We start from the raw sequence: 27,941 nt of genomic DNA, 5'->3' as shown, positions 1-27,941 counted from the left end.
AATAAGACAGTTATTAAATGCATATATGGTTTTAACATACAATTTAAGACAGCACTGTCTCATAAATACTTGGTAGTGTTTATCTTCTGTTGCCTTAATGGCTTTTGCATTTTTATGTTGCAAGCCACCTAGAAATATTTATAAATAAAGCCCACATAATCAGTCTACATCAGTCATATGCTACAACTATAAACGAATAGTTCATGTACATAACATCTCTTTACCACATCCAAACCTGCTATACAGTGGAAAATCTATTATCACAATCTGAATCAAATGATAGTCTCACAAGATTGTAAAGGGCTCATTAACACTGTACATATTGTCTTAAAACTTTCATCTAATGTACATGCTGTGGTAGGGAGGAGTTCAGTACTCATACTGTGTCACTTTAAACATTCATATAGTAGGCTGCATTTGGTCAATGAAAATAAATTAAAGCCTTTAACTCTCTCCACCATGGCAGTGATATTACTATTATTCTTATTCATTTATTCATGCTATACTATGTCCTTCCTCATGAAGGAGCCCAGCAAGGTGTCAAGACTATTTGCTTCTGGAGATAGTAATCAGTAAAACAGAGAGATTTACACTTAGTTGAGATAGACATGCATCCTATTCACAATGAACTTGATGGCTATAAGGGAATAAGTCACATGCAATAAACTAGGGTGAAAATCTGGACACAAAAGTAGTTGAGCTTTTGTTTTTTATAAGGAAATTTCTGACATTTCTACCTGTTTCCGACTGCCATATTTATTCCAGCTATGTCCAGGGAATTCCAGATGTATGGCAGCCCTAAATAACCTGCAACCAGAGTTTGAATGCAACCAATAGCCTGTGTTCCCAATGTCTACAAAATACTTTGTTTCAAAAATAATTTTAAGCAGAAATGTGTCCAGTGCAATTCAGAACAAGTTTACTCCACATTCTTCTTCTATTTTACACACAAGAGAAAATTTTCCAACTTATAGTAGCACCAGTACTACGAGCCAATCTGTGGCATGTTTCCTAAACAAACAATGTTTTTGTTTACATTGTTTAATAATCTAGGAAATCTTCCATCTTATTATTTGTCATACCTTAACAGGACTCATTGCTCAACAAAAACCAAGACAAGATGCCAAATGGCTAACAACTTCCTGTACAATAAATGGCCAAAGCCAGAAACAAAAATATATTTCTGTGAAGGAATTATTCCTTCATTTTAAACACTTGATTCTAATTATGGTTTAGCTAAAATCCAGAATAAACATTTAAAACCTCATTTAAAGATATACAGCTGCCTATTCACCAGATGAAGCAACGTGGAGAGGTCTAATATATAGTTCATCTTATGTGCAGGTTCAGTTCCATGTAAATCACATATAGTCAAACCTCTTCAGTTGCCCTGTGGCTAGTGGGTGAAGGGAAAGAGAGCACTCAGCACCAATGCACCAAGTGGGCCTTTCCCAGCAAGAAAGGCAAAGAGCTTAAAAGCTCCTTTCTTACTGCTTGGTCTGCTTGGGCACAGTGGCGTAGCGTGGGGGGTGCAGGGGGGGCCGGCTGCACCGGGCGCAACATCTGGGGGTTAGGGTTAGGGGGCGCAAATCCATGGGTTAGGGGGCGCAAATTACTTGCCTTGCCCCGGGTGCTGACAACCCACGCTACGCCACTGCTTGGGCAACCTGGTTCAAAAAGAACTTTAAAATCCTCTGCCTTCCATGAGACTTGGCTTGCACAATTTCCACCAGCCCACCTCTGACTGCGTATTGACACAAGTCAAATGCATGTGAAATGAGGGGTTACTGTATGCTAAAGTAAAGCAGTTTCATGGTACAGTATTTTGTGGGCTTGGTCAGGAGGTTTGTAATAGGACAAGGTTAACTCAGACTCTGGAATGTGATTACAAATAATTGCACAGTAATTAGTTTCTACAGAGAACCTCTGCATTTCCTGTATGTGAGAAAAGTTATTCCTAACAGAAATTCAAAATTATGTTACTTTACTAAAAGTTGTGTTATGTTGCTGCAGCACAGTCCCACGCATGTTTAGCAGGATGCAAGTCACTGCTTTAAATGGAGCTTATTCCCAAGAAAGCATGTCTAGGATGGCAGCTATACTGTACTTCTTCAGTCAAAATTGCTTGGGAGGAGAGGAGGAGGGAAGTTGCTTTTATAGGAAATGAACTTTAAGGGCATCCATATGGGATATCAATTACTTCAGATTGCTCAATCTCATAGATGCGCTTGCCAGTGATTATTAACTGCTGGAGTAATAGATTTAATTTTTTAGAATATTTACATACTGCCCATCACAACTCACGACCCAAAGGCAGTTCACAAAAAATATATATACTGATATGAAAGACATCGCTTGCCCTGTCAGTCCCCACGAGCTCCCTTTTTGCAAGTGACATCTGGAGTGCCACGTTAAGGTCACCGCCTTCTGACTGGAATACCTCATGGCAAATGCTTTGTTCCAAAATGAGAAAGTGCTTGAAATCGGGTCCAACTCTGATTTCTTTGGGAAAGTAGGAGGGGAAAGAAAGAGCTCGAAAGGAAGCAAGGCAGTGGACCCGAGTGACCCAGGGGGGAATCCAGTCTCATTCAACCCGCCCAGCACACAATCTTTTGCGGGGTGGGGAGAAAGGCGGCGAAGAAGTGTCCTGGCCGTGTTGTACCACCAGGAAATGCCACTTTCGCCCACAGCCCCCCCCCCCGCCAGTCCCAGCAGCGAGACAGCTGCTTCTGTCGCCCAGCGATGGGGCGCCGCGAGAGAGAAGAGCTGGGACCGGCGGGGAAGGCCGGCGACGAGGGAAACGCGAAGGGGAGCGCCTGGAAGAAAGGGCTGAGGCGCCCGAGCCGCAACCACCCGCACGGCGAAGGGCAGCAACTTCTTCAGCCGAGCCCAGAAGGAAGAAAGGGAGGGAGGGAGGAGACGAGCCGCAGCTGCCGGCCTTGCTCGCGCCCTTTCCCTACCTGCGTGCGCCCGGCTGCTGAGGAGGAGCAGCTGCTGCTGCTGTGCCCGCTGCCTCCTGCTCCTTGGACGGGCTCCTGGAGAAAAGTCGGGAGAAGCTGCTGTGCCAGGAGGAGCCGCTTCTCCTTCGGCTGCTCCCGCCGGACATCTTCCCCGGCGCCGGCAGAAAACGAGGAGGGCTGCTGCTGCTCCTCCTCCTTGTGCTTTGGCGGCTGCGAGAGGCGGCTGTCCCCCCTCGGTCCCTTCCCGCGCTCGCAGCAGTAGCAGCCCTCTTTCCCAAGTTTCTAGTCCGGTCCTCGAGCGGCAGGACGCGGGGAAAAGGAAGTATGCCGAGCAGCAGCCAGCCACTGATTTCTGCCCCCTGTGGAGGCGGGAAACGCTGCACGGCTCCCTCGGCCGCCCGGCCCACGAGGAGGAGCCATGTCCGCTTCCCGAGCACGCCCCTTCTTCCACGGCCCGCCCTCTCTCTCTCTCCCCAGGCAGCCGAAGCGTGGGCTCCTCTCGGCCCGGGGTTGGGCAGGACGGTCCCGGTGCTGCTGCTGCAGCCGCCTCCCTCTCTCGCTTCTGCCAAGAACTTCAGGTCGGTCGAGTTACAGCCTCCCCTCAGCACAGAAAACAATGGTTACCACGAGGCACGTGGGTTTCTCGACGGCAGCGGGGACGGGGAGGCGACTTGCGTTCCGCCCTGGGGCAAAGTGGGCGACCTCCCAAACAGCTCTGCAGTGCAGCCGCTAAACTGAAATGTTAACCCCCAGACAAAAAAAACACCGCCCAACTTTTCCTCCCAGAGGGCCAGTCTTGTTGAAGCCTCTTGCCTTGCAGGCAAGCAGGACAAGAAAAGAGGAGGAGCCTTGTGGCACTTTAAAATACTTCATTGTGGCACAGGTTTTTGGTGAACTTGCTCCGTCCTTGAAAACACCTGCCAAAATATGCACCTGGATCCTACACAGGTTTTATATTTATATTATTGCATTTATATCCCCTTTTTTTGCTCAAGGAGCTCAACCTACATGGTTCTCTCCCTTCTGATTTAATCTCAACAACAGTGTGAGGTAGTTTAGGCCATGCAAAATATGGCTTTTTGCCCAGGCTTTTGGGAATGTTTAGTAATTGCAGTTTTGCTTTTATTGTGAGTCCATCTTTCCAAAGCCCAACATATGTATAAAGTACATGTCAATATTCAGCATTTTTTTTATTGTTTCCATGCTTTGTTGTCCACCCATTTTGAGTATAGTGTCTGTAAATACAAATAAAGTGATTATGACTAAAGTGACCTGTGGATTTTTTTTTTTTATAGTATAATTCTGTACACAGTGGTACCTCGGGTTAAGAACTTAATTCATTCTGGAGGTCCGTTCTTAACCTGAAACTGTTCGTAACCTGAGGTACCACTTTAGCTAATGGGGCCTCCTGCTGCTGCCACGCCACCACCACACGATTTCTGTTCTCATCCTGAAGCAAAGTTCTTAACCCGAAGTACTATTCTGGGTTAGCGGAGTCTGTAACCTGAAGCGTCTGTAACCCAAGGTACCGCTGTACAGTATATCTACTCAGAAGTAAGTCCCATTGAGTTCAATTGAGCTTACTCTCAAGTAAGTAGGTAAAAGACAACACTTAACTATGATTACTATTTTCATCACACTTAAAGAGGGTATATTTTTAATAAGCCAAATACATGGAGTACAACATCAACTGAGTGACTGAAAACAAAGAGCATGATCCAAATTTCATCAGTGTGTGAAGGTGTTAGCCTTTCTCCTATTAAACTCCTGAGGCGCACAATTTGGAATTCCTCTCAGAGCTCAAAGCTGTAGTCCTGAAACTGTACATGCTGCAACCTAAAATAGTTTATACTGCCTTTGATTTGACAAATGTATATTTAAATACAAAAGATGCAGGAACATTCAAGGATGACTTCAAGCCCTTGCGGTCCAAGGAGTACCATAGTTGGTAGACTTCCGAAATAATGCTCACTACATTCATTCTCTCAACTTTTAGACCCAGAACATTGTACAATGGTCCTATGTAGCATGGATTAAATTATTGTTCTCGTAACCATGGCCTTTTTTACTCCCTTTCTTGTCCAAAGTACTTATTCTTCATCACCCTATTTATTCATCACCCACAACAACACCAAGCCTTTACTCCTAAAAGACACCATTCCAATACTAATTAGAAATGGATTATTTGGGCCAGCTCAGCTAGACTATTTCTACATCCAAAATCTGGAGGTTTTTTTTAAAAAAAGTATGTATATGAATGAGTGATAGGATAGGTATTAGGAATACGAATTTAGGCTGGGCAAACAGTGTCCAATTTAGGTGGTGTCCCCTCTGTCCTATTGTGTCATCAAAAGACCATGACAGAGGCAGATGTGGCAATATAAATTTGTTGACTATCCATTCATATTTTCCACATACAAGGTTATTTATCATGTGGCAGGTGGCAATGGCCTCTGAACACAGCTGTCAACATTAAGGACCATGGAAATGCATGCAAATCAAGCAGATGGTAATGAAGCCTTAAATTGCCACGTGCAGAGAATATGATGTAACAACATATGGCCCAAGATAGCCAGTATGTCTGTAAAAGCAGAGCTAAATCCAGAGTGTAAGGATGTATCTTATCCTTTAAAGTATCTCAGCTCATTTTGCTACAGTTTTCACTAGTCATTCTCTCAAATGACAAGGAACACTGAACTTACTTGACATGCTGTTATTTTCTGCAGCCATTCAGACCAGAATGGTTTGCACACATGGGAGACCTCCTGGCTGATTGCGGTTTCAGTCTGAACAGATGGTGAAATTAAATAATCTTGGTTGTTTTTTTTATTAAAAAATTCATCTCACATGAGCCCTTTGAAACATTTTATTAAGTTGCTTGTTCAAAGCTAAGAAAAATTTGTTTAAAAATACAGACTACTGAGAAAATAAATTTTAACTTGTCTAATTTTAAATAAAATATAAAGTCAGAGAGAGCTATAGTTGAATAGCAAAACTTTTTTATTCTAATTAAAAGTTACAAATATGTATTTATTTAGTAGTAATTCCTGCTATTCATTCAAATTAGTTACTAGTATGCAGAAGCAAGCATCCATGCATATTTCCTTAGTAGGGTCTGCTTTGACAAACATTGGATATCACCCTTCGCTATTCATGTGTTTTCAAATCCAGCTACATGCTGCATGCACTGGAGCCCTAAAGTTACACAGAGAGAAGGGATGTCCCCAGAATTCCCCTTCCTCACCAATTGGTCAATGGCAAAAAAAAGGGTGCAGGCTCATTTTATCAGGATGCCTTACTGTTAAACAAACACTTAGGACTGTGCTGCACATAATGATAGTGTATAGTCTGTTGTTGTTGTTTTTAAACCCTTAAAGTGGTTTACAATCAAGTGGTATATAAATTTTCTGAAATAAATAATAGTTTATTGCAACCCAATTTTAGCTTCAGCCCATGCTCTGTTACCACCACCAGCAAAACATAGGATTTTGTATTAGGCCTCCAGCACACTCTGGGACGGAAAACCATGCTTTGGATCAAAAGCACAGAAGAAAACATTTGCTGAGATATGACATAAAAGGTTTTGGATTTTACACAGGAAAAGTTTGTAAATGTGTATACACCTAAAGGACAGATTTGTCACAACCTAGAATTATGTTTCAACAAACAAGATTAAGGCAATACAAGCATTAAGTTCATGGGTGCCTCCAGGCTGGCACTGTTTTATGGGAGAAATTAAAGCACACATCACAAGTTAGGATTTTATAATTAGAACATTCTGTCTCCCTAGTACAACAGATCTTTTTTTTATTTTTTATTTTTATTTTTTTTGCTTTTGCAGTTAGGAAAGTGATATGGAAACACAGTCTGTAGTAGCTTCTCAGAAGATAAACTTACTTCCTCTTAAAGACAAGTAGGCTGTGGCAGGCTGAGCTTTACAATGCTTCAAAATGGCCCACATGTTTAGTTGACGCAGACTTCTTTGTCCTTTGGAAAGCAAGGGTCATAACTGAACTTTTTACAGCAACACATTTCAAAACATAAACAGCTAACTCCAATTTATTTTTTTGGTCTAAACATAATTGTTCACTCATCTTACGTATAAGGTTAAAATTCCATGCCAACATACTTCTGTGTTAATTACCTTTGGTGTTCAAATATGGACCATCTTGCCTGTGAGTCCTGGAAGACCTGCTCCCTGCCTTGCAGACCTTTTCCACCTGGCCTGGTAGGGTGGAGCCCTGACTGAGTGCAAGCTACAAAAGCTGAGGCTGATTGCTGAACAGACTCTTGGGCTGGAATCCTGTTTAGGTTTGTTTGTTGTGGTTGTTGCTGGGTTTTTTTGTATCTTTGTTTTAGATTTTGTTGTGATTTAGGTGGAAATTGTTTAGTTTGGCTTTGTATTTTTAAATGTTTTATTTATTGTTTATGACTACTTTTGTTATATTGGAGTTATGTATTTTTTTCATGTTTTAAGCCACACTGAGTACGGTCGAACTGTGGAAAGGTCGCATGCAAATTAAATTATGTATGTATTTATGCATGTTTATTTGTTGTGATGCATATTTACAAGGACTCTGAACAGTGCCTTCTGTAGTAACATTCTGCTATGCGTTGCCCACTTTCCCCACAATTTCTGTGTATCCCCCAAAGGTCAGAACTCTGTTCCACATATAAGAAGAGAGTTTGAGAAGCATATACTAAGTTGTAACTGTTACCAAATGCCTTATTGGCTAGAGAAGGCAGGCAGGAACAGCTTTTATTATGAACAACTTTCCTATGCAGTAAGGAAAATACATTATTTTTTAAAATTGCATTAATATTATTATCCATAAAGAAAGAGTACTTAACACCACAAACTTATCCTTAGACCCAATGACATGAAATAAGCTTGCGATGCAGGGCAACTAGTTGCCACACTACACTTGCCCAGCTTTCAGAAGTTGGGTTGCATTGGTAGAAAGTGTTTATATCTTACTACTGTGCAGCTGTGCCAATGCAGTTACAAGGCTAAAGGTGGGCAATGAAGACCACAGCAATGAGAGTGATATGGTTAGTTTAATTCAACATACTATGCATTAAGCACTAGTGAAATGTTAGCGTACGGCAGGGTTGAGCAGACTTCAAGCTTGTCAGATCTAATTTGGTGTTTTAGAAGAACATCAAGATCTGTAACAAGACCCAGGTGAAGAAGATATACTATTGGAATTAAAAAACAGGGCCTCTGAGCCTAGAGATATGTTTTCATTATCAGAACTGAACCAAGTTCAGTACAGTCACACAAATTTCACTCCTGGTTACCTCAAGTTTTTTTCATTTCAGCAGCCTAATTTCATTTCAGCAGTGTAATTTAAGGAGAGCAAGCAACTTTATAGTTCTTTTCATTGTAAAGGGGCCAGAAACCCTTGTTAATCTACTGAAAAATACTGCATAAAGATCTACCATTAGATCCCTATCTACCATTATACCTCTATCTACTGCATCTTCTGTTCACCCCAAAATAGAAAACACAATACTTAATGATATACATAGTTCAGTGACCAGGTAAAATGAAGGACGTAATTGTGACAAGACCGGTAGCTAATCAAGCATCGTACCAGTATATATAAGCTACAGGAAGGGAACACAATTTATATATCAACATATATTTGGTTACCTGCATTACTATTTTGGGTGTGGATTCAGAAACCAGATTCCCCAGGCTCTAAAAAAACTCAATATGGAGGCAAATTGGCCAAAATATTGGGAAATTTTGGAACAAGAAGGAGACAGATTAAAACTGCAGAGTTTTGACAAATTAAAAAACAAAGTACGAGACTGGCTTCATTATTATCAAATAAGGGAGACTTATAATTTGGATAAGAAAATTGGTTTTCAGGTGGAAAAATCAAAATTGGAAACAGAATTGTTAGATCCTAAATCTAAGAATTTGTCAAGAATGTATAACTTGCTGTTGAAATGGAATACACAGGATGAAACGATTAAATCTGTTATGATTAAATGGGCACAAGATGCTGGACATAACATTATGATGGCTGATTGGGAACAGTTATGGACCACAGGTATGAAGTTTACGGCATGTAATGCCTTAAGAGAGAATATAATGAAAATGATTTACAGGTGGTACATGACACCAGTCAAGCTTGCAAAAATTTATCACTTGCCCGATACTAAATGTTGGAAATGTAAAGAGATTGAAGGTACATTTACAGATAGGTAGCCGTGTTGGTCTGCCATGGTCAAAACAAAATAAAAAAAATTCCTTCCACCTTTGGTGGACATGCCCAAAGATTAAGACCTTTTGGGAGATGATCTATAATGAAATGAAAAAGGTATTTAAATATACCTTCTAGAAGAAACCAGAGGCCTTTCTCTTGGGCATGGTCAGCCAATTGGTGCTAAAGGAGGATAGAACTTACTTTATGTACGCCACAACAGCAGCAAGAATACTTATCGCAAAGTATTGGAAAACACAAGATCTACCCACCCGGGAAGAATGGCAAATGAAGGTGATGGACTACATGGAACTGGCTGAGATGACTGGCAGAGACCGAGACCAAGGAGAAGAGTCGGTGGAAGAAGATTGGAAAAAATTTAAAGTCTATCTTCAGAAATATTGTAAAATTAAGGAATGTTAGAAAGATGTTGGAATAAGATTATGTGGTTTTAGCAGAAAAGATATAAAGGTTTAAGCAAAAATGAATTGGTGAAAGAAGAGAATGTAAAATTACAGTATATTAAGATAAATTATTAAGATAAAAACAAAGCTGGAAAGGATTTGCTGAAATATCTAACTGAACTAGAATACAAAAATGGGAGGTGCGAGGAGGTCAAGGAAGTAAGCGAATGAAAGCAAGTGATGTAAAGGTTTGACTTCTTGTTGTTTTTTTTTTGTTCTTGGATGATGTTTGTTTTTTTATGTATTGTTTTTTCTTTTTCTTTTTTGATTGTTCTGTTTTGATTTATATTTTTTCTTTTTTTTTCTGTAACCTTTAAAAAAAATCCTAATAAAAATTTATTCAAAAAACAAACAAACAAACAGAAACCAGATTCCCCACTGGCTGGATCTGGGACGGGGGTGAGGAATCCAGGCAAAACTATCTCACTTGAAGAGATCAGACATAATCAAAAGTAACCACAGGTTTGACGTACCTTTAAAATGTGTGAAGTTCAATAAGTTCACAAAATCATGTGTACATTAGACTGTTTTGAAGAGAGGACTGGAACTAGAACCTTCTCCTTTCATAGTAGGAAGCTCATCCAGAACCAACTGTACAGTGCTAAATAGATGGTTTTGGTCTAGCCTAGTTTAATGTAAAAGTCAAGATGTACAAATTATGTATTGTATTAATGAATGAAATATTAACATTAAAGGAATCAAGCAAAAAAAATGAATAATACGCTGCAAAGTTTTACTGTATAAAACAAAAAGATGATTTAATATGTGTAACAGACTATTTTAGTTCTTGGCTGATTTTCAACGTATTATCTTAAAAGCACAGTAGGTATTTAGTAACATATTTTATTTATGAAAATATTGTTTCACTTCTTATAGAACACAATATAGTCCAGTACATATCAACAGTACATATTATTCATAAACATCCACAACTGCTTATAAAAATACAGGATTGCATGCAGGCTCGGAGTAAACACATTCAACCAAATTTTTACTGAAATATGGTGTGTAAAATTTAAATAGCTGTTTTCTAAGCAAGAGAAAACTTTTACATTCTGGTAAAGGTCCATCTCACTGCATATTTTTGAATGAAACACTATGGTGAGCACAATCAGCAAGTCAAATGTAATCTCTTGAGCCCCTAACTCAAAAATCCACCAGCATTTTTAGACTACATACAATGATTTTATTATTCTATCAAACCACATGTATTTTTTCCTTCAGTATGATGAATGTGCATTTGAGCTACTACATTTTGTTACAAAAATATTTATTATTATTTTTATTCGGCTTTTATAAAAGCCAACAGAAGAAAACAGACCTATAAAAAGTCTTCATCTTCAAGAGGTCATCATGTACATCTACAAATTATCTTTATGACATTTTCATAACTCATTGGTTTTTCATGTCTTCATTGCCTGGATCTGATCTAGGTAAAACAAATAAAGTTGATGTTAAAATGCTGTTTTTATTTAATTATATTCGCCACAGAATTCTAGTACAGTGGTACCTCGGGTTAAGAACTTAATTTGTTCTGGAGATCCGTTCTTAACCTGAAACTGTTCTTAACCTGAAGTACCACTTTAGCTAATGGGGCCTCCCGCTGCCGCTGCTGCGCGATTTCTGTTCTCAACCTGAAGCAAAGTTCTTAACCCGAGGTAATATTTCTGGGTTAGTGGAGTCTGTAACCTGAAGCGTCTGTAACCCAAAGTACCACTGTAGTATTAAGGCTTCTGAACTATTTTATAGAGCCTTGAAATATGAACTATAACCTGCGCTTCCTTCATAGCAATGTTCTTATGGATCAGCACTAGTGTGTGTAAACATGGATCTTCACACAGCCAAAATAATAAATGGTGCTTCTCTGCCTCTCATCTTTTAGTCTCTGCTGACATCTAGCGGTGTATTTTAAATAAAACACTGTACTCAACTAAGGCCAAAGCTTAGAGCAAAGCTTCTACAAAGCATGCAAAAGAGCTTGCCACTCTATGTAAACCAGTAATTTCCTATAAGAATATTTCATTCCAAAACAGTGATCATTGGAATAAAAATAAATGTTGATTATTAATTAAATGAAGAGAGACAGTATCACTATTAAAGCTCAAACAATGGTAGATATTAAACATTAATTATGATAACTTACACCAAAGGATAGTGGAGGATAATAATGTGGGATGCTTGAATGCTGCATAAAACTTCTCAAGACTCATTCAGTCAACGAGAGCAGACAGCGAGAATGAGACTTGAAAATGCAATTATCTCTAGACCTAGAAATCATCTAGTCATTTTGAAAATTCTCTGGTATGCACAGCATAAAAGCTGCCATATTTTACTAAACACTTTAGCTTTTTGTAATCTACATCAGAATGCTACTTGCTTTCTGTTGTAAACATAAATAAAATAATCATACATTCCATGCTTATAGCATTGTACTCAGACCACAAGCACTATTTCTTAGTCTTAATTTAAGAGTAACAATACTGCCCATATATTTGCTTAATTTAAATGGGAAGTTTTAAAGGGAGGTATTTTTGCTAAAAAAATAAAGTGTAACACGCAGGGATCCAAATAGCCAAGTTTGATGAGTATACTCACTGTGTAATCTGATCTGATAGCAAAAATAGATTGAGGGAAAAGCAAAATGAAATGACAGGAAAGATTGTAAAATGAATGGAAAAGGGAAGCTGGTAATGCAAAGCATGATGAAATGTACCTTGAAGCCAGTCTACACCTTCTTGCAAACCTTCTCCTTTAAGAGCATCACTAGCACTAAAATGAGAAAAGAACAAACTTTTTTTAATGGCACAAAAAAACTAATGAAAAAAGTGATTACATTTTCTACAGTTAGTTAAGATCAAATCATAGCCATGGAAGTATATTTATTGTTAGTGTATGAAGATAGTACATAGCACAGACCAACATGAAAGATGCTGAGATGCTTAGCTGCTGCCTGAAGCAGCAAACCTCAATTTCCTCTTTCTTTCAACCACTTGCAATAAAACAAAATCTAACATGACACCATCACGTTCTAAAGGGAAGTTTTCCCTCTGCACATAACTGTTGCATTATAGGGAAGCATTGCATCTTTCTCTTTCTACACATAACTGTGGCCTTATGGGAAGCATTGCTTCTTTTCTCTTGCATTCTGGGAAGTCTTGCTTATAATCTTTTCTCTGTTTCTGCACACACTGTACGAACCTGTTCCAAACACCAAGATATTCTCTCATCGTTCAGTTCACCTTAAGTTCATGGTGACTTGTACTCCATGCATAGCTGACCACATCTATAGCTATGTTAATCTTTAGTTATTATTAATTAGGAGGTTTCATGCCTGTCTAGTCCCAACCTCGTTTCCCAGCCTTTAATCTACCGGTGATTAATGTTCACATGTAATTCCCACCCCTCACATGTAATTCCCGCCTTGTATGTATGTTAACCAATCAGCATTAAGTTTCTTTGTGTTTGTATCAACCAATCAGCCACAAGCACACCTGTGGCAATGTTTGTAATATTCAATAAAAGAGAGTTCCCGGGACTTTCCCGGCAGACGCCTCTCGTGACACCCACTGCTCGTCTCCCGTGATTTTCATTCCTACACGTTCAGTTTCCCTGCCCTATAAGGAATGCCTAACAAAGTAGAAGCGGTGTTTGCAGTGTCCAGAAGAGAATACAAAAAGTTATGTGAATTAGCAAGATCCTCACAAATCGATGGGAATATATGAGAAAATAAGACTACAAGGGCTGTAGCAGCAGTAGAGAAGTAACTGTAAGCACTCCATTTCTTAAAATATTTCTGTCATTATTGACCCTCTCTCTTTCCTCTGGCTCGTGATCTCTTCCTCTCTTTGGCTCCCTTGCTTCTGCCTCCTATTTCATCGGCCTCTTCCCTAAAGTCTTTACTACAGAGGTAAGGAACCTTTGGGCCATTGGCCATCATCGTCCACTAGGAGGTCAAATTTAGCCCACAAGGCCACTTTTCCCAAACCACACCCACCCGATGCCACTGGTGACATTAGCTGATGGACAAGAGGACAGGGTTTAATCCTGCTTTGGCTGCATGGCCTGTGCCCACCAGTGAACTGGATTGCTCAGCCAAAGCAGCAGGATTTAATCTTCACTCATCAGCTGATGAGTAGGGGAATAAAGCCTTTTGTAAAAGCACTGTTTGAAGTAACTTGTGCTTCTGCTTTAAATAGGCAAGTGGAGAGGTAAGTGGAAGGCAGCAGGGTAGCTATAGGACTTCTCTCCCATACCCCACTGCTGCTGCCACCAACTACCTGTACTTAAAGAGGAAGTATTAGCTTCTCCAAACAGAGGCTTTGCAAATAATTTAAGGCAGCCCCCATGCTCACGTTTCAGCCTCCAGAAGCAGAGTGGGGGGGACGGACACATACTTCTCTGTTTCTCATCCCGCACAAGCCTGACGTAACTTGAAATGTTGCACACTTGCCAACAAGTTAGTGAGAAGATAACTTTCCAAATAATAGCAATCTATGCCTTTGTCATTGCCCACAGTCTTCTGGAGCAGGTTTTTTTTTTGGGGGGGGGTGTATAAGGGCTGCAAGCAGAGGTGATGGGCAAACACACTTGATGGGCAAACACAGCTTGATCCCACCAATTGTTGCTCTACATCAAGCAAATGGCAAGCTGTGATTTGCTAACACTGGTAGCTTTCCAGAGGTATTCCAAGATGCTGAGATTAGTAACATTCTGTCAGTTTCTTGGTTTATCTTAGAAAAACAACCCTGCAAATTCAAACACCAATCTTCTACAAATAGATATTACCATTATACAACTGTGTAACATGACACTGATTACAGCTTGCTTTTGGAATCAGTATTTGTATACTGGTTATCACAGAGTTTTCTTCACTCAGTATAAGCATTAGTAACTTAAAACTAATTTTAGTACAAAATGAAAGTAAGTCAATTTTACCAGATATGCCATGGCTTGTCTTTGATGTTCTCCAAAGCCAATAACTGAGATACTTTTACTGATGACACAGCAAACCTGAGGTCCATCTTGTTTGCAAAGAACAAAATTGGTATTCGTCGGTGTTTAAGATCTAGGAGTAACATAATGTTTTGTTAATCCATTCATATTTTATATAAACACATTTTTACAAGGCGACAATATGCCTATACTGCTCACCTGTTAATGCCATCTTTCAGGGTTTTATCCTACTAAGATAGAGACACTGGGCCATGGCATCTCTGGTTGGTTGGTTTCTGCTCTCTTCACTGTGCAGCGAAATGCTTGTCACAAGACAATGTTTACATTCCACAGTCAGAGTTACTGTTGGGTTTTCCCATGGGAAAGGGAGACTGGATGTGACGTACACTGGTTTCCTGTTTTTCACTGTTCTTTGCAGTTCAGTGCGTGCTTTAGAGGAGAGAGGATGCTTTTCTCTGCTCCGGCAGAGGCAAGATGTTTTTTCTGTAACATACCAGCTTTGAAGTGTAAATAAAGAAATATACAGTATGTAGCACGTACTCCTCATCCTTCCGCTGTGCACGGGACTACTGCTTATCAACAACATTTGGTTATGGGCCCAGAAAAACGCAGTCATCTTAAGAATGGGCTCCAGAAGTCGAATCGGAGTGCCGGCAAAGGATCGGAATGCAGGGGGACAGATCGGAACGGAATCTGCTCTGCGCGTCAAGATGATTGATGAGGTATGTGCTACTGCTCCGGGCAGCCTGCCAGCTTCTAATTAATGGCTTTATGGCTGGACTTTGAACTTTTAAGGCAGTTTTGCCGTGGCACAGGCAGAAGGCTAAAAGGGACACTATGCTGGGGGAAATCGAAAGTAAAGTGCTGTTGAAGCTGCAGCATGTCGCAGCATGAATTTAAGACAGCAGAGAGGACTTTCGCTTTTGAACTTGCCTTTGGAATGCGGTTTGAGGCTGTTGCAGATAAGCAAAGCAGTTAAGCAGAAAGGCACAGGTTCTCAGGCAGAGGCTGTTTTGAATTAGCCTTTGGAATGAAGCAGCACAGACACAGCTTGTATAAAGCAGCATGATTTAAAGCAGCAGAGATGACGCAGAAGGCTAATGCCAGAGTCATGATGGCTAGCTGCAGAAGGCTGGCTGAGGCAAGTGGGGAATTTGATACCACTGATCAGCCAAATGCTCAACTCACAGTAGCCAGTGATACTGCCATGATTCAGAATCAAGCAGACCGGCGGGGTGCTAGCTGCATGGGCAAATGGGAGACTTCACAGACGTCATCCCATAGTGCAGTGGAACCACCAGATGGCGCCAAAGCTTTGAAGGCAGTGAAATGCTACTCGTGTGGACGTCTAGGCCATATGAAGAGGGAATGCAGATATCCCAGGGCCAAGACAGAGCAGCGCAGCGGAAGCTCATCGCGTGGAAAAGGCCAGAGCAAAGGCAAAGGTCCGGTGTCCAGGACAACGCAGCACAAGGCAATGGTCTCACGCTTCGCTCCAAAAGATGCAGAGGTCCAGAAGACGTCTAGATCTTTCTTCGTTGTTGATTCAGCGGCAACGCACCACATGTGCAACGATAAGCGACTGTTTGTGTCTTTTACACCGCAGGAAGGTGCGATTCACCAGGCGGATGACCACACAATCCCCAGTAAAGGCTACGGAACTGTAGTTCTTCACAGTTTGGACTTATCGATACAGAATGTGCTTTATGTGCCGGATGCCAAACATAATCTGCTCAGCGTTGGACAGCTGAATGAGCGGAATATTGACGTTTCCTTTAAGAACAAAAGGTGCATCATCACAAAGAAAAATGATTATGTATTGTATGCTGAATATGTTGATCGTTTGTATGTTTTGTATTATGATGATGTTGTGCAGGATGACACTTGTTGCATTGCAGGTACTAACAAAAGTTTGCATGCAGAATGTATTCACGATTTTCATCGAAAACTTGGTCATTTGCATTTTGAGGCAGTATCTAAGATGCCTGCCTTGGTTGAAGGTATGACTATTAAACCCTGCAGGTACCACATGAAGTGCAAGGCATGCGCAGCAAACAAGGTGAAAATGGCTGCGAAAGGTAAGGTGTCTAGTAGGCAAGCTACAGAACCATACCAAATTGTTCATGCTGATTTGGTTGGGCCACTAGCGCCCTCTTTGGGAGGAAACAGGTACTTCATGGTTCTCATTGATGCATTTTCCAGGTATATTTATGTGTACAATCTCAAGCAGAAATCAGAGGCTTTTCCTAGGTTCAAGGAATTCTGTGCTTGGTTGGAAAATGTGCATGGTAAGAAGGTAAAGACTCTTTTCAGTGATCGCGGGGGAGAATTCACTTCTCAGCAGTTTGAAGCTTTTCTGACTGAGAAAGGAATTCAACACGATTTGTCTAGTCCTCGCTCGCCATGGCAGAATGGACTTGCGGAACGAGCAAATCAGACATTGCTTCAAGGGTTAAAAACCTTGCTGCATGATGCCAATCTTCCAGAGAGTTATTGGGCTGAAGCTCTCTCATGTTTCACTTACAGTTATAATCGCAGGTTATCTTCAGCGATTGGTTGTACCCCCTATGAGAAGATGTTTGGCAAAAAGCCATACATCAAACACATGAAAATTTTTGGTTCTGACATGTGGGTTCACTCACCACAAAACTCCAAGTTAGACAAGCGTGGATTGCATGGTATCTTTCTAGGTTATCAGAAAGGGTCTTACAGAATAATGATGACTGACTCAAAGGCAATTAAGCTCACAAGAAGTGTTGAGTACAATGCCAAGTGGGGGGAGAATGTGGGAATTTTCCAATGTTATCCTGATGACAGTGATGAGACTGAGGATAGTCAAAAGCAACCACAACAACCCACACCCACTGATGAAGGTTCTGATTCTGAGTCTGAAACTGAATCGGGTGATTCAGAGGATTTCGAGAGTGCGAAAGCCTCTATGCGACCCTCTGAAAGCTCTGATCAAGAATTGGAGGAACCATTGTTCACAATAGGCCACTTTTCTCCCAAGAAGGAAGAGGAGAGTGTTGAAGACCTAAGGCTAATTCGCAGGTCACAAAGAGCCACAAAAGGCAGACCTCCAAAGAGATTTGCTGATGAGTTTGCTAAGATAGCAGTAACAGCTGTTAAAAGCTCCAAGAAGGTATTTGAACCTTCAAGTTTCCAAGAAATCCAGGATTTGGATTCAAAGGAAGCTGAGCCATGGTTAAATGCAATGAAGGCTGAGCTTGATTCCTTGGAAAGGAACAAAACATGGGACCTAGTTCCAGTAGTTCCAGGAATGAAATTGCTTGGAAGCAAATGGGTCTTCAAAGCGAAGACTGATCAAAATGGCAAGATAGTCAGACACAAAGCCAGATTGGTAGCCAGAGGTTTTGCACAGGTACCAGGTGAAGACTATCACGAGACCTACTCACCCACAGTGAGGTATGAGAGCATTAGGCTTATGCTCAAGCTAGCTGCAGAGGAAAATCTACACATTAGTCACCATGATGTAAATACAGCTTTTCTGTACGGATCTCTAGATGAATCACTTTATATGCTTCCACCTGATGGCGTACAGGTAAAACAGGGATTTGTTTGTGCTCTGAAGAAGTCCCTTTATGGTCTCAAACAAAGTGCACGGTGTTGGCACACAAAACTCACTGAAGTATTGTTTTCTCTAGGTTTTAAGCAAGGGAAAGCTGATCCATGTGTATTTGTCAAAGAGGAGGGGCAAAAGAAACTGTATTGTTTGTTTTATGTTGATGATCTTTTATTCTTTTGGAAAGATGTCACAATGTACAATAACGCCCTAGCTCAACTGAAAGAGCACTTTGACATGAAAGATCTTGGTGAGGTAAACAACTACCTATCTCTGGAAATAGAGAGAGATCAAGATGGTAACATTCTAGTACACCAGTCACGGAAAATTGCTGATGTGTTAAGCAAACTAAACCTGATGGATGCTAACCCTGTAGACACACCGATGATAACAGGTTATCAGGTAGATGACACTGAAGAAGCATTTTCTGACACTACTCTGTACAGAAGTGTGCTAGGCAAGCTAAATTTCATTGCCAAATGTTCAAGACCAGACATTGCTGTTAGCTGTAATTTGCTAAGCAGACAAGTCAACAATCCTACTGTTAAGGATTGGAAAGCTCTGAAACGCATAGCGCGGTATTTGAAAGGCACTATGCATTACAGACTGAGATTTAACAATCAGAAGTCTGGTGGTCTTGAAATATTTGCAGATGCAAGTTTTGGAAGTGACACTACAGACAGGAAAAGTACGTCTGGAGTTTGCTATATGTACAATCAGGGTCTATTTGATTGGTCATGCAAGAAGCAAACAACAGTTAGCTTAAGTACTTGTGAAGCTGAACTGAACGCACTGTCTTATTCACTTAAAGATTGTGAATGGTTGTTACAATTGTGCAAAGACATGAAAATTCCTGTCAAATGTCCAATCCAGGTTTACCAGGACAACAAAGCATGTTTGGCTTTGCTGAATTCTGAAGGTTGTAAGCAAAGCACGAAGCACTTGCAATTGAAGTTGCAACATGCTAGGGAACGTATTCAGAAGGGACTCGTAACGGTGTCCTATATGCCAGGTAATGAAATTCCTGCTGATGTATTGTCCAAGATTGTATCAAGGGATCAACACTGTACCTATGTGCAGAAGTTGGGTTTGTACTGATATTGTACGAACACGCTGCCCAGTGATGTTCACAGAAAGGGGGAGGATGTTGGTTTCTGCTCTCTTCACTGTGCAGCGAAATGCTTGTCACAAGACAATGTTTACATTCCACAGTCAGAGTTACTGTTGGGTTTTCCCATGGGAAAGGGAGACTGGATGTGACGTACACTGGTTTCCTGTTTTTCACTGTTCTTTGCAGTTCAGTGCGTGCTTTAGAGGAGAGAGGATGCTTTTCTCTGCTCCGGCAGAGGCAAGATGTTTTTTCTGTAACATACCAGCTTTGAAGTGTAAATAAAGAAATATACAGTATGTAGCACGTACTCCTCATCCTTCCGCTGTGCACGGGACTACTGCTTATCAACAACATGTTCCAGTACAGTTCCATCCCCAAAGATGTATGTCTAAGGCTGCAAAGTTTATAATTAAGCTAAGTCCCTATGCACTGTCATATCCTTACTGTTTTTAAGTAAGTGTTTCATTAAGAAGCGCTTTCAAAGTGTTTCATTAAGAAGCTCTTCTACAGAAGTTGTAGATATGATACAGGGTTTCAAAATCTCCTATGAGATTGTGGCACATTTGCATGCAGCAAGAATGTAACAAGATATATGAACTGACCAAAATAAGCTTGTTGTGGATTATATCTAGCAAGTACTAAAAGCAGGGATTTATTTTTAAAAACAAAGAGACGCTGAGCCTACTGAGCTCTCAGCGTGTGTGTAGCCGCAACTGCTCATTAGAGAGGAAAAGGCACATAAGAAGAGACACTTCATGTAGTAATAGTAGTATTACTTCACACAGGCGAGGATTCGATTCTTGTTCTGAAAAAAGATTCTGGGGCTGAGATCTGATCATGGTTAAAGCTGCACTTGAAGACAAATTAGTGAAGATATTCCAATCAATAATACAGAATCAGGAAAATTATTTGACAAGAAAAAAACCTAAAATCTAGTTTATAGCTTTGCAGTCAATATATACAGTACAGGGTACAATATATCATAAATATTCCATACAATCAGTAACAATTTCATCAACATCAATCTTACTTCATGGTTTTTATTAAGTCTACTAACATCAGAGAAGTTACTTCCATAGATGTAAAATAACTATATTATGGAATAGAAATACAACCATATATATGACAGTATTCTGTTACTTACAGCAGTTGCTGAAGGCATCTATTTTTAATATAAAAGCCAAATCCTATTTCCAGTGTAGTTTTTAATCTAAGCTTTGAAAATACAGATCTGTCGCTACTCCTGAATTATACAGTTGTTAGATTATTCCCCCGCCCAATTTCAATGTTCAGTTAGATCAAAGTGAATTATTTTAGCAACTACACTGGACCCATCCCATGTGACATAACAATTTATGATTTGTGAAAAACATTTATGGGAGGCTCAGTAACACACCACTGATATCTACACAGTATGGTTAGGTTATGCAGCCTAACAGTAGTTTTCCCTCAATAGATATTTTTCAAATTAATATATACAGGGAACATTACATTTATTATATTTCTATACATGAATCAATTTCTCCTCTAAAAAACAAAGCCAGTTTTCTCTCACAGTAAATATAGCACAAGCTCCCTTCACACTTCAGCCTCCTCACGAAGTTTGCCTGACTTCTCAGGAGGAAAAACTTTGCAGGTGTAGATTTCTATGTGCAAATGTTTTCCATGAATTTTTGGAACCATGCATGATTAGGATTCCAGAATGAATGGATGGATGTAGGCTTTCCCTTACAGGTGTCCAAACAGACATAAGGGGATTAGCTGAGGAGTCACGCAAGCTCAGGATGGTGCCAGAGATGCATATTTGCAGTTCCTTCTTATGTGTGAAGAGGGCTGCAGAGATGTGTCTCAGGCCCAACCTGAAGGTATTTGCCTTGTTGGTGAAAATTGTCGGAAACCAATGTAGTAAAATCTTTTACTGAATTGCCCACAAGCTGTTGCAGCACATTAAATTTAGGGGACAAATTCAGAGTTTAAAATTTATGCAAGTTCAATTAATCTCTTATTTCTGAAATTTGTTCTGGTATCCTTATATTAAATTAATTTCATCTTGAATTATACTTGTGATACTCCAATTAACAGAAAATATACTGAAATCTTTATTCTAGTTGTCTACTGGGGAGAAAAATAAGGAGGTTTTATATGCAAATACAAAGTTACCAAGAAAATAGTTGTTTCATGTCAAAGACATATAGTAGGAATAGAATTGAGTGAATGATAAAGGATCTTCTCACCTGGATGATTCATGAGAGTGTCAAGTTCTTCTTTGGCCACAACCATTCTTAGTGTGTCATTGCTATCAATGACAAAAATAATGGCCTGGCAATCTCTGTGTGTCATAGAAAGCAAAGAAGCAAATTAGATGCTTCCTAAAATGTTGAGTAACAAAATGAATTAACAGAATCCTACTTCAATGTGTTGTGTGTTACTGTACTAACTGGTAGCAGCATATTCCTTCTAGATTCTTAGAAAAAACATTATGTTCCATATGCTGGAACTCAAGCTATTTTCAAAACAGACATGAATCTTTGCTTAGATTTATAAACATAGTACTTCTAAAACAAGGCGGACCAACTTTTCATATCAAGTGAGCTGCAAGAGTACTTCAACATGGAACCTAGTGCCCTGCAGATGTTTTGAACTCCAATTCCCATTATGGTTGTGCTGGCTGGAGCTGGTAGGAATTGTAGTCAAAAGATCTGGAAGTTATGAGGTTAGGAAAGGCTGCTGTAAACACTAGTTAACTTAAAATTAATTACACATAAGTTTTCATTTTTTTATTTTGCAAGCCTATGAATATTGTCTTAAGTCACAACAGAAGTATCAAATATCATATTTTGCAATTACTCCCATTCACCTTCATAAATTTCATACAGAAATGATGAGAGACTTGTAGTTTCTACATCTGTACAAATACTGCAAATTTCAGTCTCACAATAAAAAAGAACTTACTTGTAGTAGTGTTCCCAAAGATTTCTGTATCTACCTTGACCCGACATATCAAACACAGTGAATGACAGACTATAAACAAAAAAAATATAAAATTAAAACTGAAATGCTTTGATGGCTATGTACAATTATTACCCAGTCTACTGAACATAGTAGCGCTCACTTCTGACTCATTATTGAACCACTTATTGATATGCATTTGATAACAGAAAACTTCATGTTAACTTGTATGCCAACACATCATATTCAATTAAATATCAAAACTGGATACTTAAAAAAAAAAAAGTAACTATTGATTCTTAAGCCAACGGTTGAATTCAAAATAGCACTAAGGAGATCACTCTCTCTACCCCCTACACTCTATTCTGGGGGTTTTCCCAACCCCCCAGAGCTGATTGGTGGGGTATAGCTTCATTGCACTATTTATTTTCTGACTAAGTAAATTGTTTGAATGAACTCAGTGAGACTTACTACTAAGTAAACATGCTGATACCAGGACTAATTAGGCCTCGGGCCCAGAGGTATCTCACCCTTACTATAATGCAAGACACTCTTGAAATTGAGGCAACTTTCAGAAGCAATTTTGTTATGGCATGGGGCACGTTGTTCAAACGGAAAAGTAAACAATTCTGCTGGGCCAGCTTCAACCTGGAAGCTGCCTGGCTCCTGGACAATGTTTTCTTTTAAGTCTAGTTAAAGAGACTCTCCAACGCTTAAAATCATTAATATGAAAGGCATAAAATTTCAACAGTACCACTTAAATATGTGAGACCTTTTCTACAAGAAATCTGTCTTAGCAATTTGTGATCCCTTCCCCACAGGCTTGTCACAATGACTACACATAGCATTACATCTTCATGCCAAATCAAATGTTATAGTTAATGCAGCCTATTAGAAAGACAATTCTCTTGTCTAATACATAATTATATAGAATATAAACATAATGAAATAAAAGGGTCTTACCTAGATGTCTTAAATTTTTCTACACTGAATCCTATCGTGGGAACAATATCTTGAGTTTGAGCCTTCAAAAGAAAACAAAATCGTCTTTAAAAATTCATGTTCAGTTTTAATACTAAAAATCAGTAATATATTCTCTCGATCCAAATAAATAATAGTTTAAAATGTCACGTGGCATCATATATTTCCCCCTCATGGCTCACTATGGCTCATTCTCATCATGCTAAACTAATGCTGGCTAAGTATGTGAAGAGCTCAGAATATACTAAAATGCTATATACATGCTAAGTAAGCAGTACTGTGGATATTTAGCTTATTTAAATCAGTTATTTAATGCAGTATGATGTTTGTGTTCGCAGCAGAGAACAGTAGTACCAATACCTAAACAGGCAACCTATGGATACTGCAGGAATACACAAGCTTTTAAGAAACATTGGATGGTGTAAAAGGTAAATGATCCCTGGATTGTTAAGCCCAGTCAAAGGCGACTATGGGGTACAGTGCTCATCTCACTTCAGGCCAAGGAAGTCAGTGTTTGTCTACATACAGCTTTCCGGGTCATGTGGCAAGCATGACTAAACTGCTATTTACCTTCCTGCTGCAGTGGTAACCTATTTATCTACTTGCACTGATATGCTTTCAAACTGCTAGGTTGGCAGAAGCTGGGACAAAGCAATGGGAGCTCACCCTGTTGTGCAGAATTGAACTGCTGCCCTTCTGATCTGCAAGCCCAAGAGGCTCAGTGGTTTAGACTACAGTGCCACCTGCTCCCTTATTGGATGGTGTAGCAGTAAGACAGCAGGTACATTTTGTTGGATCCAAACTTAGTGATACATAAGAGAAGACTCATTAAAATAAACCATGACCAGGGTTTTCTTGGTCCTCTCCTCTCTCCATAAAACATGGCTCTTCATTCAGCAACATATTGCAATTCCCAAATTGTACAGTTTTGTGGAGTGGCACGGGGATGGCAACTGCTTTGCGAAGGGGACCTGAAAATGCTGCAATGGATGCAGAGCTCAGCCCATGACCTTTGTACAGTTTGCACATAATGCTCAGTTAAACCATGGCTAAGTGTGAACGAGCAAGCATGCAGGTTATTCAGAGCGAAAATCATAGCTACTTTGCTCCTTCTCTGCTATCTGGAGCTGAGCCATGATTTGATTTAATGTTACATCCAAACCCAGTCTCCTGGTTTGTCTCCCCCCCAAAAAATCATGAGCGGTAAACTAAGAGCAAACCTTGGCTACAGTTTGCAATTTGTTTGGAATGAGACAAGCCACGAGTGAAGTTTGAACACAATACAACAAAAGAGAGTTTAGCTGCAGGAAGCATGGCAGAGCAAAACCAGGGAGGAGCAAAGAGGCCACAACTTGCTCCAGAGAGATGCATGCTTGCTTGTTCATACTTAGTCATGGTTTGGCTTAGCATTTAGGTGCTAGCACGGCTAGTGACTAAGTACTTAATGTTTTCAATCTAATATGGCTTAACAAAAATAAGTGTGACCTTTCTGTACTAGTTGAAAGTAACAAACCAATATGCTAATGTTTTGCTTATAGTTGTTTAACACAATAGGTTTTTGCTGAAATCATGTCAAAGCATAATATTAACTTGAAAAGACCTTAATGACATATTTATTCTTGCCCTGCATTTAGAGCCGAGGTGTCACAGATACTATTTAAGGAAAAGCTATTTAAAGAAAGCTATAATAGCATTTAAGGAACATATACATATCTGCATGTGTGCAAAAGGGTATGTATGTATAAACAGTATTCATATCCTAAGCACTGGTTGATTAAACTTAAATTTGTTTACAGGCCATTGTGAAAACCCAAACATGGGCAGCATAAATAATGTATTTCCAACTATACAATGGATGCTCCATATTAGATCTTAATAAATTCACTTTTAATCTCTGCTATTTCTGAAATATATCCCCTGAGAAAAGGCGTGGGATAGTAATGTTTAATATTTTTATTTAATTCATTTTTCTGAGGTCTGCTCTGCTTTTCTATATTAAAACCAATAAAGAGGTTTCCTTTCTTCTTCATTAGATGGGTAAAATTACAATTCTGAACACATTTCCTGGAAAGTAAAGCCCCTTTGAACAGCGGAATTTCTTCTGAATAAACATTGATAGGGTCCTGAAAACCACACAATAGGACTACCTAAGAAATTGTACAAGCAGTTTAGAATTATACATCATATCAAAAACAAAAAATAATGTGATCTACTTCCAAAAGAGAAAACAGTGTATAAGGATGAATGCCATCTTAAACATTAGTATTTCAATATGGTACAAATTAAATCTTTCTATACATGTATCCAAATAAGAGCATTATCTTTACTACAAGATTTGGCAAACAAGCGAGTAACATACTAAAAAGGACTACTTACATTAGATGGTTTTAGCTTGTTAATAATTGTTGTCTTGCCACTATTGTCCAACCCAAGGCACAGAACATGAACTTCTTTCTTCTTCAGACCAAGCCAGCCTGCTAGCTTGTCAAATAATCCCATAATTTTGAGATAATGGCACAGTCAACACCTGTGTTTGCAAATAATGTCTACTTAAAACAATTGAAATTACTGTAGATGGACATGGAAGGCAAAAGTCTTCAGATGCTTAATACATATGTACATACAAATTCCCAAGAGAAAATGTTTTCAATCTGTGTCAGCAGGTTGGTTAATTTAAGCAAGTAGAAGATAAGCTGATTATTTGGCAAGTGTCTCTTGCCAAAGCAGCCTGGCTGCTTATCACTCTGTCTAAAGCATCACTCTTTAGTTCAATGGATACCTGCACTATCACAGATAGATTATTTTGTGTAACCAGGTTAGTGAATTCATTTACAATGATATCTAATGCAATCGACATTGCAAATTCTTTGTTTTACATTTTAAATCCTCCCCCCTTTCACATTTTGAAGGATAACGGAGCTTTAGTTCTTGTACTATTTTTTGGAAAGTGCAATTCAGGCTGGCTTGCCTTTCTTTATACACGAACTGAATTTCTCCCCCATTCCTAGAATTCAAAAGAAAGAAAGAAAAAAGCAAGGCCTACTGAATTTGCTGGGGCTTAACCCATTTGTAAGAAGGGATGGGGGCTGCTCCCTTTGCATGCAATACTGAACAAACTTGGTGAACATCCAGTCAACTTGGTGGTAGCTTCTTCCAAGGAGACGTGAACAGGACTGGCTTGCAAATAGGAAGGTGACGAGCTCCTGCCCACAAGCCATTTCACAAGCCCACAAACCCTCAGAAGCTACTCAGGTGAGGGAAGCAGAACCACCAAAGAGGCAGAGGTGAGGCAGGGCACCTACAAAGGTGGCTTTCCCTGTGGAGTTCCTTCATCCTGACTTGCTAAGAGGCTTCCTGACTCAGCCCAGGTGCCAGAATCATAGAATATGTATGGTGGGAAGAGGTTGTTGTAGCCAGAGTGTTCACTTTTTGTTAAGGTCTGGCCAAAACACACACACACACACACACACACACACACACACACACTGGAAAAACAAGTGAGGTCCCAACTAAAGAAGAATGGCAGCTTAAGATGATGGAATATGCATAGCTTGCAGATTTAACATACAGAATAAGAGAACAAGAAGAACATATGTTTACAGAAGATTGGAAAATGTTTCTTGAATATATGGGGGGGGGCGGGGATTGTGTACACTTGAAAACGTTAGCAGCAGTAAGATAAATTCAACAGTGTAAAAAAGTTTTGATGGATGTCATAATGGAATACTGAATGGTTTAGTTTATGTAAAATATGCAGGTTTTTATGATATGCAAAATGAACCATGGAAAGAGATTAAGAGAAGTCACTGATATTTTAAGGATGTTTAAACGAGTATTCTAAATTGTAAAACAGAAAATTTAATAATAATTATATATATAAAACACACACACAACGCCCCGCCCCCGACAATCCTCCTCGCCAATGAAGCTCATGAGGTGAACTTTACCCAGCACTCGCCTCCCTCGCAGGGTTGTTGTAAGGATGAAAGGGAAGAAGGGGAACGAAACTGCCCCTAGCTTGTCGGAAGAAATGCCAGGATAAAAGCCATTAATAATACTAGAGTTCCTAACTGTTCTCTGCCTGACAAGAGAACGGCGCACCCACCAACCCCCCGGGACCGGTTCAGACTGACCCCTGAGGGACAAGCCGTCGAAGTCTCCGCCCGCGCATGCTCCCCTCGTCCCCTATTTGCCCTCTGAGGGAGAAACAAAACGCCCAACCGCCGCCGGCGCTACTCACGAAGGGAAACGCAGCCGCCGCCGCCGGCCAGGCCTTGGAAGAGCGAGCCCCTCCCGCGCGCACTCTCTCCCGACGCCTGCGTCGTTGCCTAGGAGACCGAATCGACGCACGAGCCGCGCCCGCCACGGCGTGGGCTCCACAATGCTCATTATTCTGATACTCTCGACAGCCTTCCGTGACGTCAGTGGATTCTATTGGCTGGATGGGCGGAGGGGGGAGGGAAGGAGAGAGGAAATCGCCCATATAGACTCACACAATCTGCCCAATGTTCAGTTTCTGGAATCGTCTGTTTCCCCCTTTCTGTCTGGAGGGAAGTGTGAGTTACCTATAGAGAGCAGTGCTGAAGAAGTGCTCTAACAGTGTAACTGAGCCACAGCAAATACAGATCTGGCTCATGCGTTGTCTAATTTTGAACATACTTCGTGTGATATCTTGGCTGCCACTTTATATTGAGTAGGGAAGAAGAGATGTTCCTGCCAAAGCAC

At 40.1% G+C, this 27,941-nt stretch overlaps 2 protein-coding genes and 1 long non-coding RNA gene across 4 annotated transcripts in view; all 3 read right to left on the bottom strand.

Moving 5' to 3' along the window:
* The window catches only part of CRYBG3 (crystallin beta-gamma domain containing 3), a 63,658-nt gene extending 60,110 nt beyond the window's left edge, over window positions 1-3,548 (bottom strand). Inside the window, exon 1 of the mRNA XM_081858407.1 lies at window positions 2,961-3,548. Within this exon, the coding sequence (XP_081714533.1) occupies window positions 2,961-3,106 (146 nt within the window). The 5' untranslated portion in view covers window positions 3,107-3,548. The remainder of the gene's footprint in view (window positions 1-2,960) is intronic.
* A 3,101-nt stretch (window positions 3,549-6,649) lies between these two features.
* Window positions 6,650-10,261, bottom strand: LOC309340202. The gene is made up of 2 exons (XR_014155858.1): window positions 10,113-10,261; window positions 6,650-6,947 (listed from the first exon to the last, which is right to left on the bottom strand). It is a non-coding gene; the product is annotated as an uncharacterized lncRNA (long non-coding RNA).
* A 205-nt stretch (window positions 10,262-10,466) lies between these two features.
* On the bottom strand, window positions 10,467-27,598 carry ARL6 (ARF like GTPase 6). 2 transcript variants are annotated; one of them, XM_081858803.1, is made up of 8 exons: window positions 27,457-27,598; window positions 25,593-25,743; window positions 23,199-23,260; window positions 22,239-22,307; window positions 21,521-21,615; window positions 14,575-14,704; window positions 12,353-12,408; window positions 10,467-11,068 (listed from the first exon to the last, which is right to left on the bottom strand). In XM_081858803.1, the coding sequence occupies exons 2-8, from the start codon at window positions 25,713-25,715 to the stop codon at window positions 11,043-11,045; spliced, it is 561 nt and encodes a 186-aa protein (XP_081714929.1). In that variant the 5' UTR covers window positions 25,716-25,743; window positions 27,457-27,598; the 3' UTR covers window positions 10,467-11,042. The 2 variants fall into 2 exon arrangements, with proteins under 2 accessions (XP_081714929.1, XP_081714930.1); XM_081858804.1 differs by lacking the exon at window positions 27,457-27,598 and adding an exon at window positions 27,164-27,412.
* Between the last annotated feature and the right edge of the window lie 343 nt (window positions 27,599-27,941).

Source organism: Podarcis erhardii (assembly GCF_964252035.2).
Source record: "Podarcis erhardii genome assembly, chromosome: 4".
Classification (NCBI taxonomy): domain Eukaryota; kingdom Metazoa; phylum Chordata; class Lepidosauria; order Squamata; family Lacertidae; genus Podarcis; species Podarcis erhardii.
Note: the sequence above shows the minus strand (reverse complement) of the source record. Positions and strands in the feature narration are given on the sequence as shown.

Bases quoted from the DNA above. Each gene is read 5' to 3' on its own strand.
- ARL6 (XM_081858803.1), bottom strand. From the start codon at position 25,715: ATGGGATTATTTGACAAGCTAGCAGGCTGGCTTGGTCTGAAGAAGAAA. The intron at 21,616-22,238 runs GTAAGTTCTTTT...TATGACACACAG, and splicing joins CTTTGGGAACACTACTACAA to AGATTGCCAGGCCATTATTT. The intron at 12,409-14,574 runs GTAAAATTGACT...TTCTCATTTTAG, and splicing joins GACAAGCCATGGCATATCTG to TGCTAGTGATGCTCTTAAAG.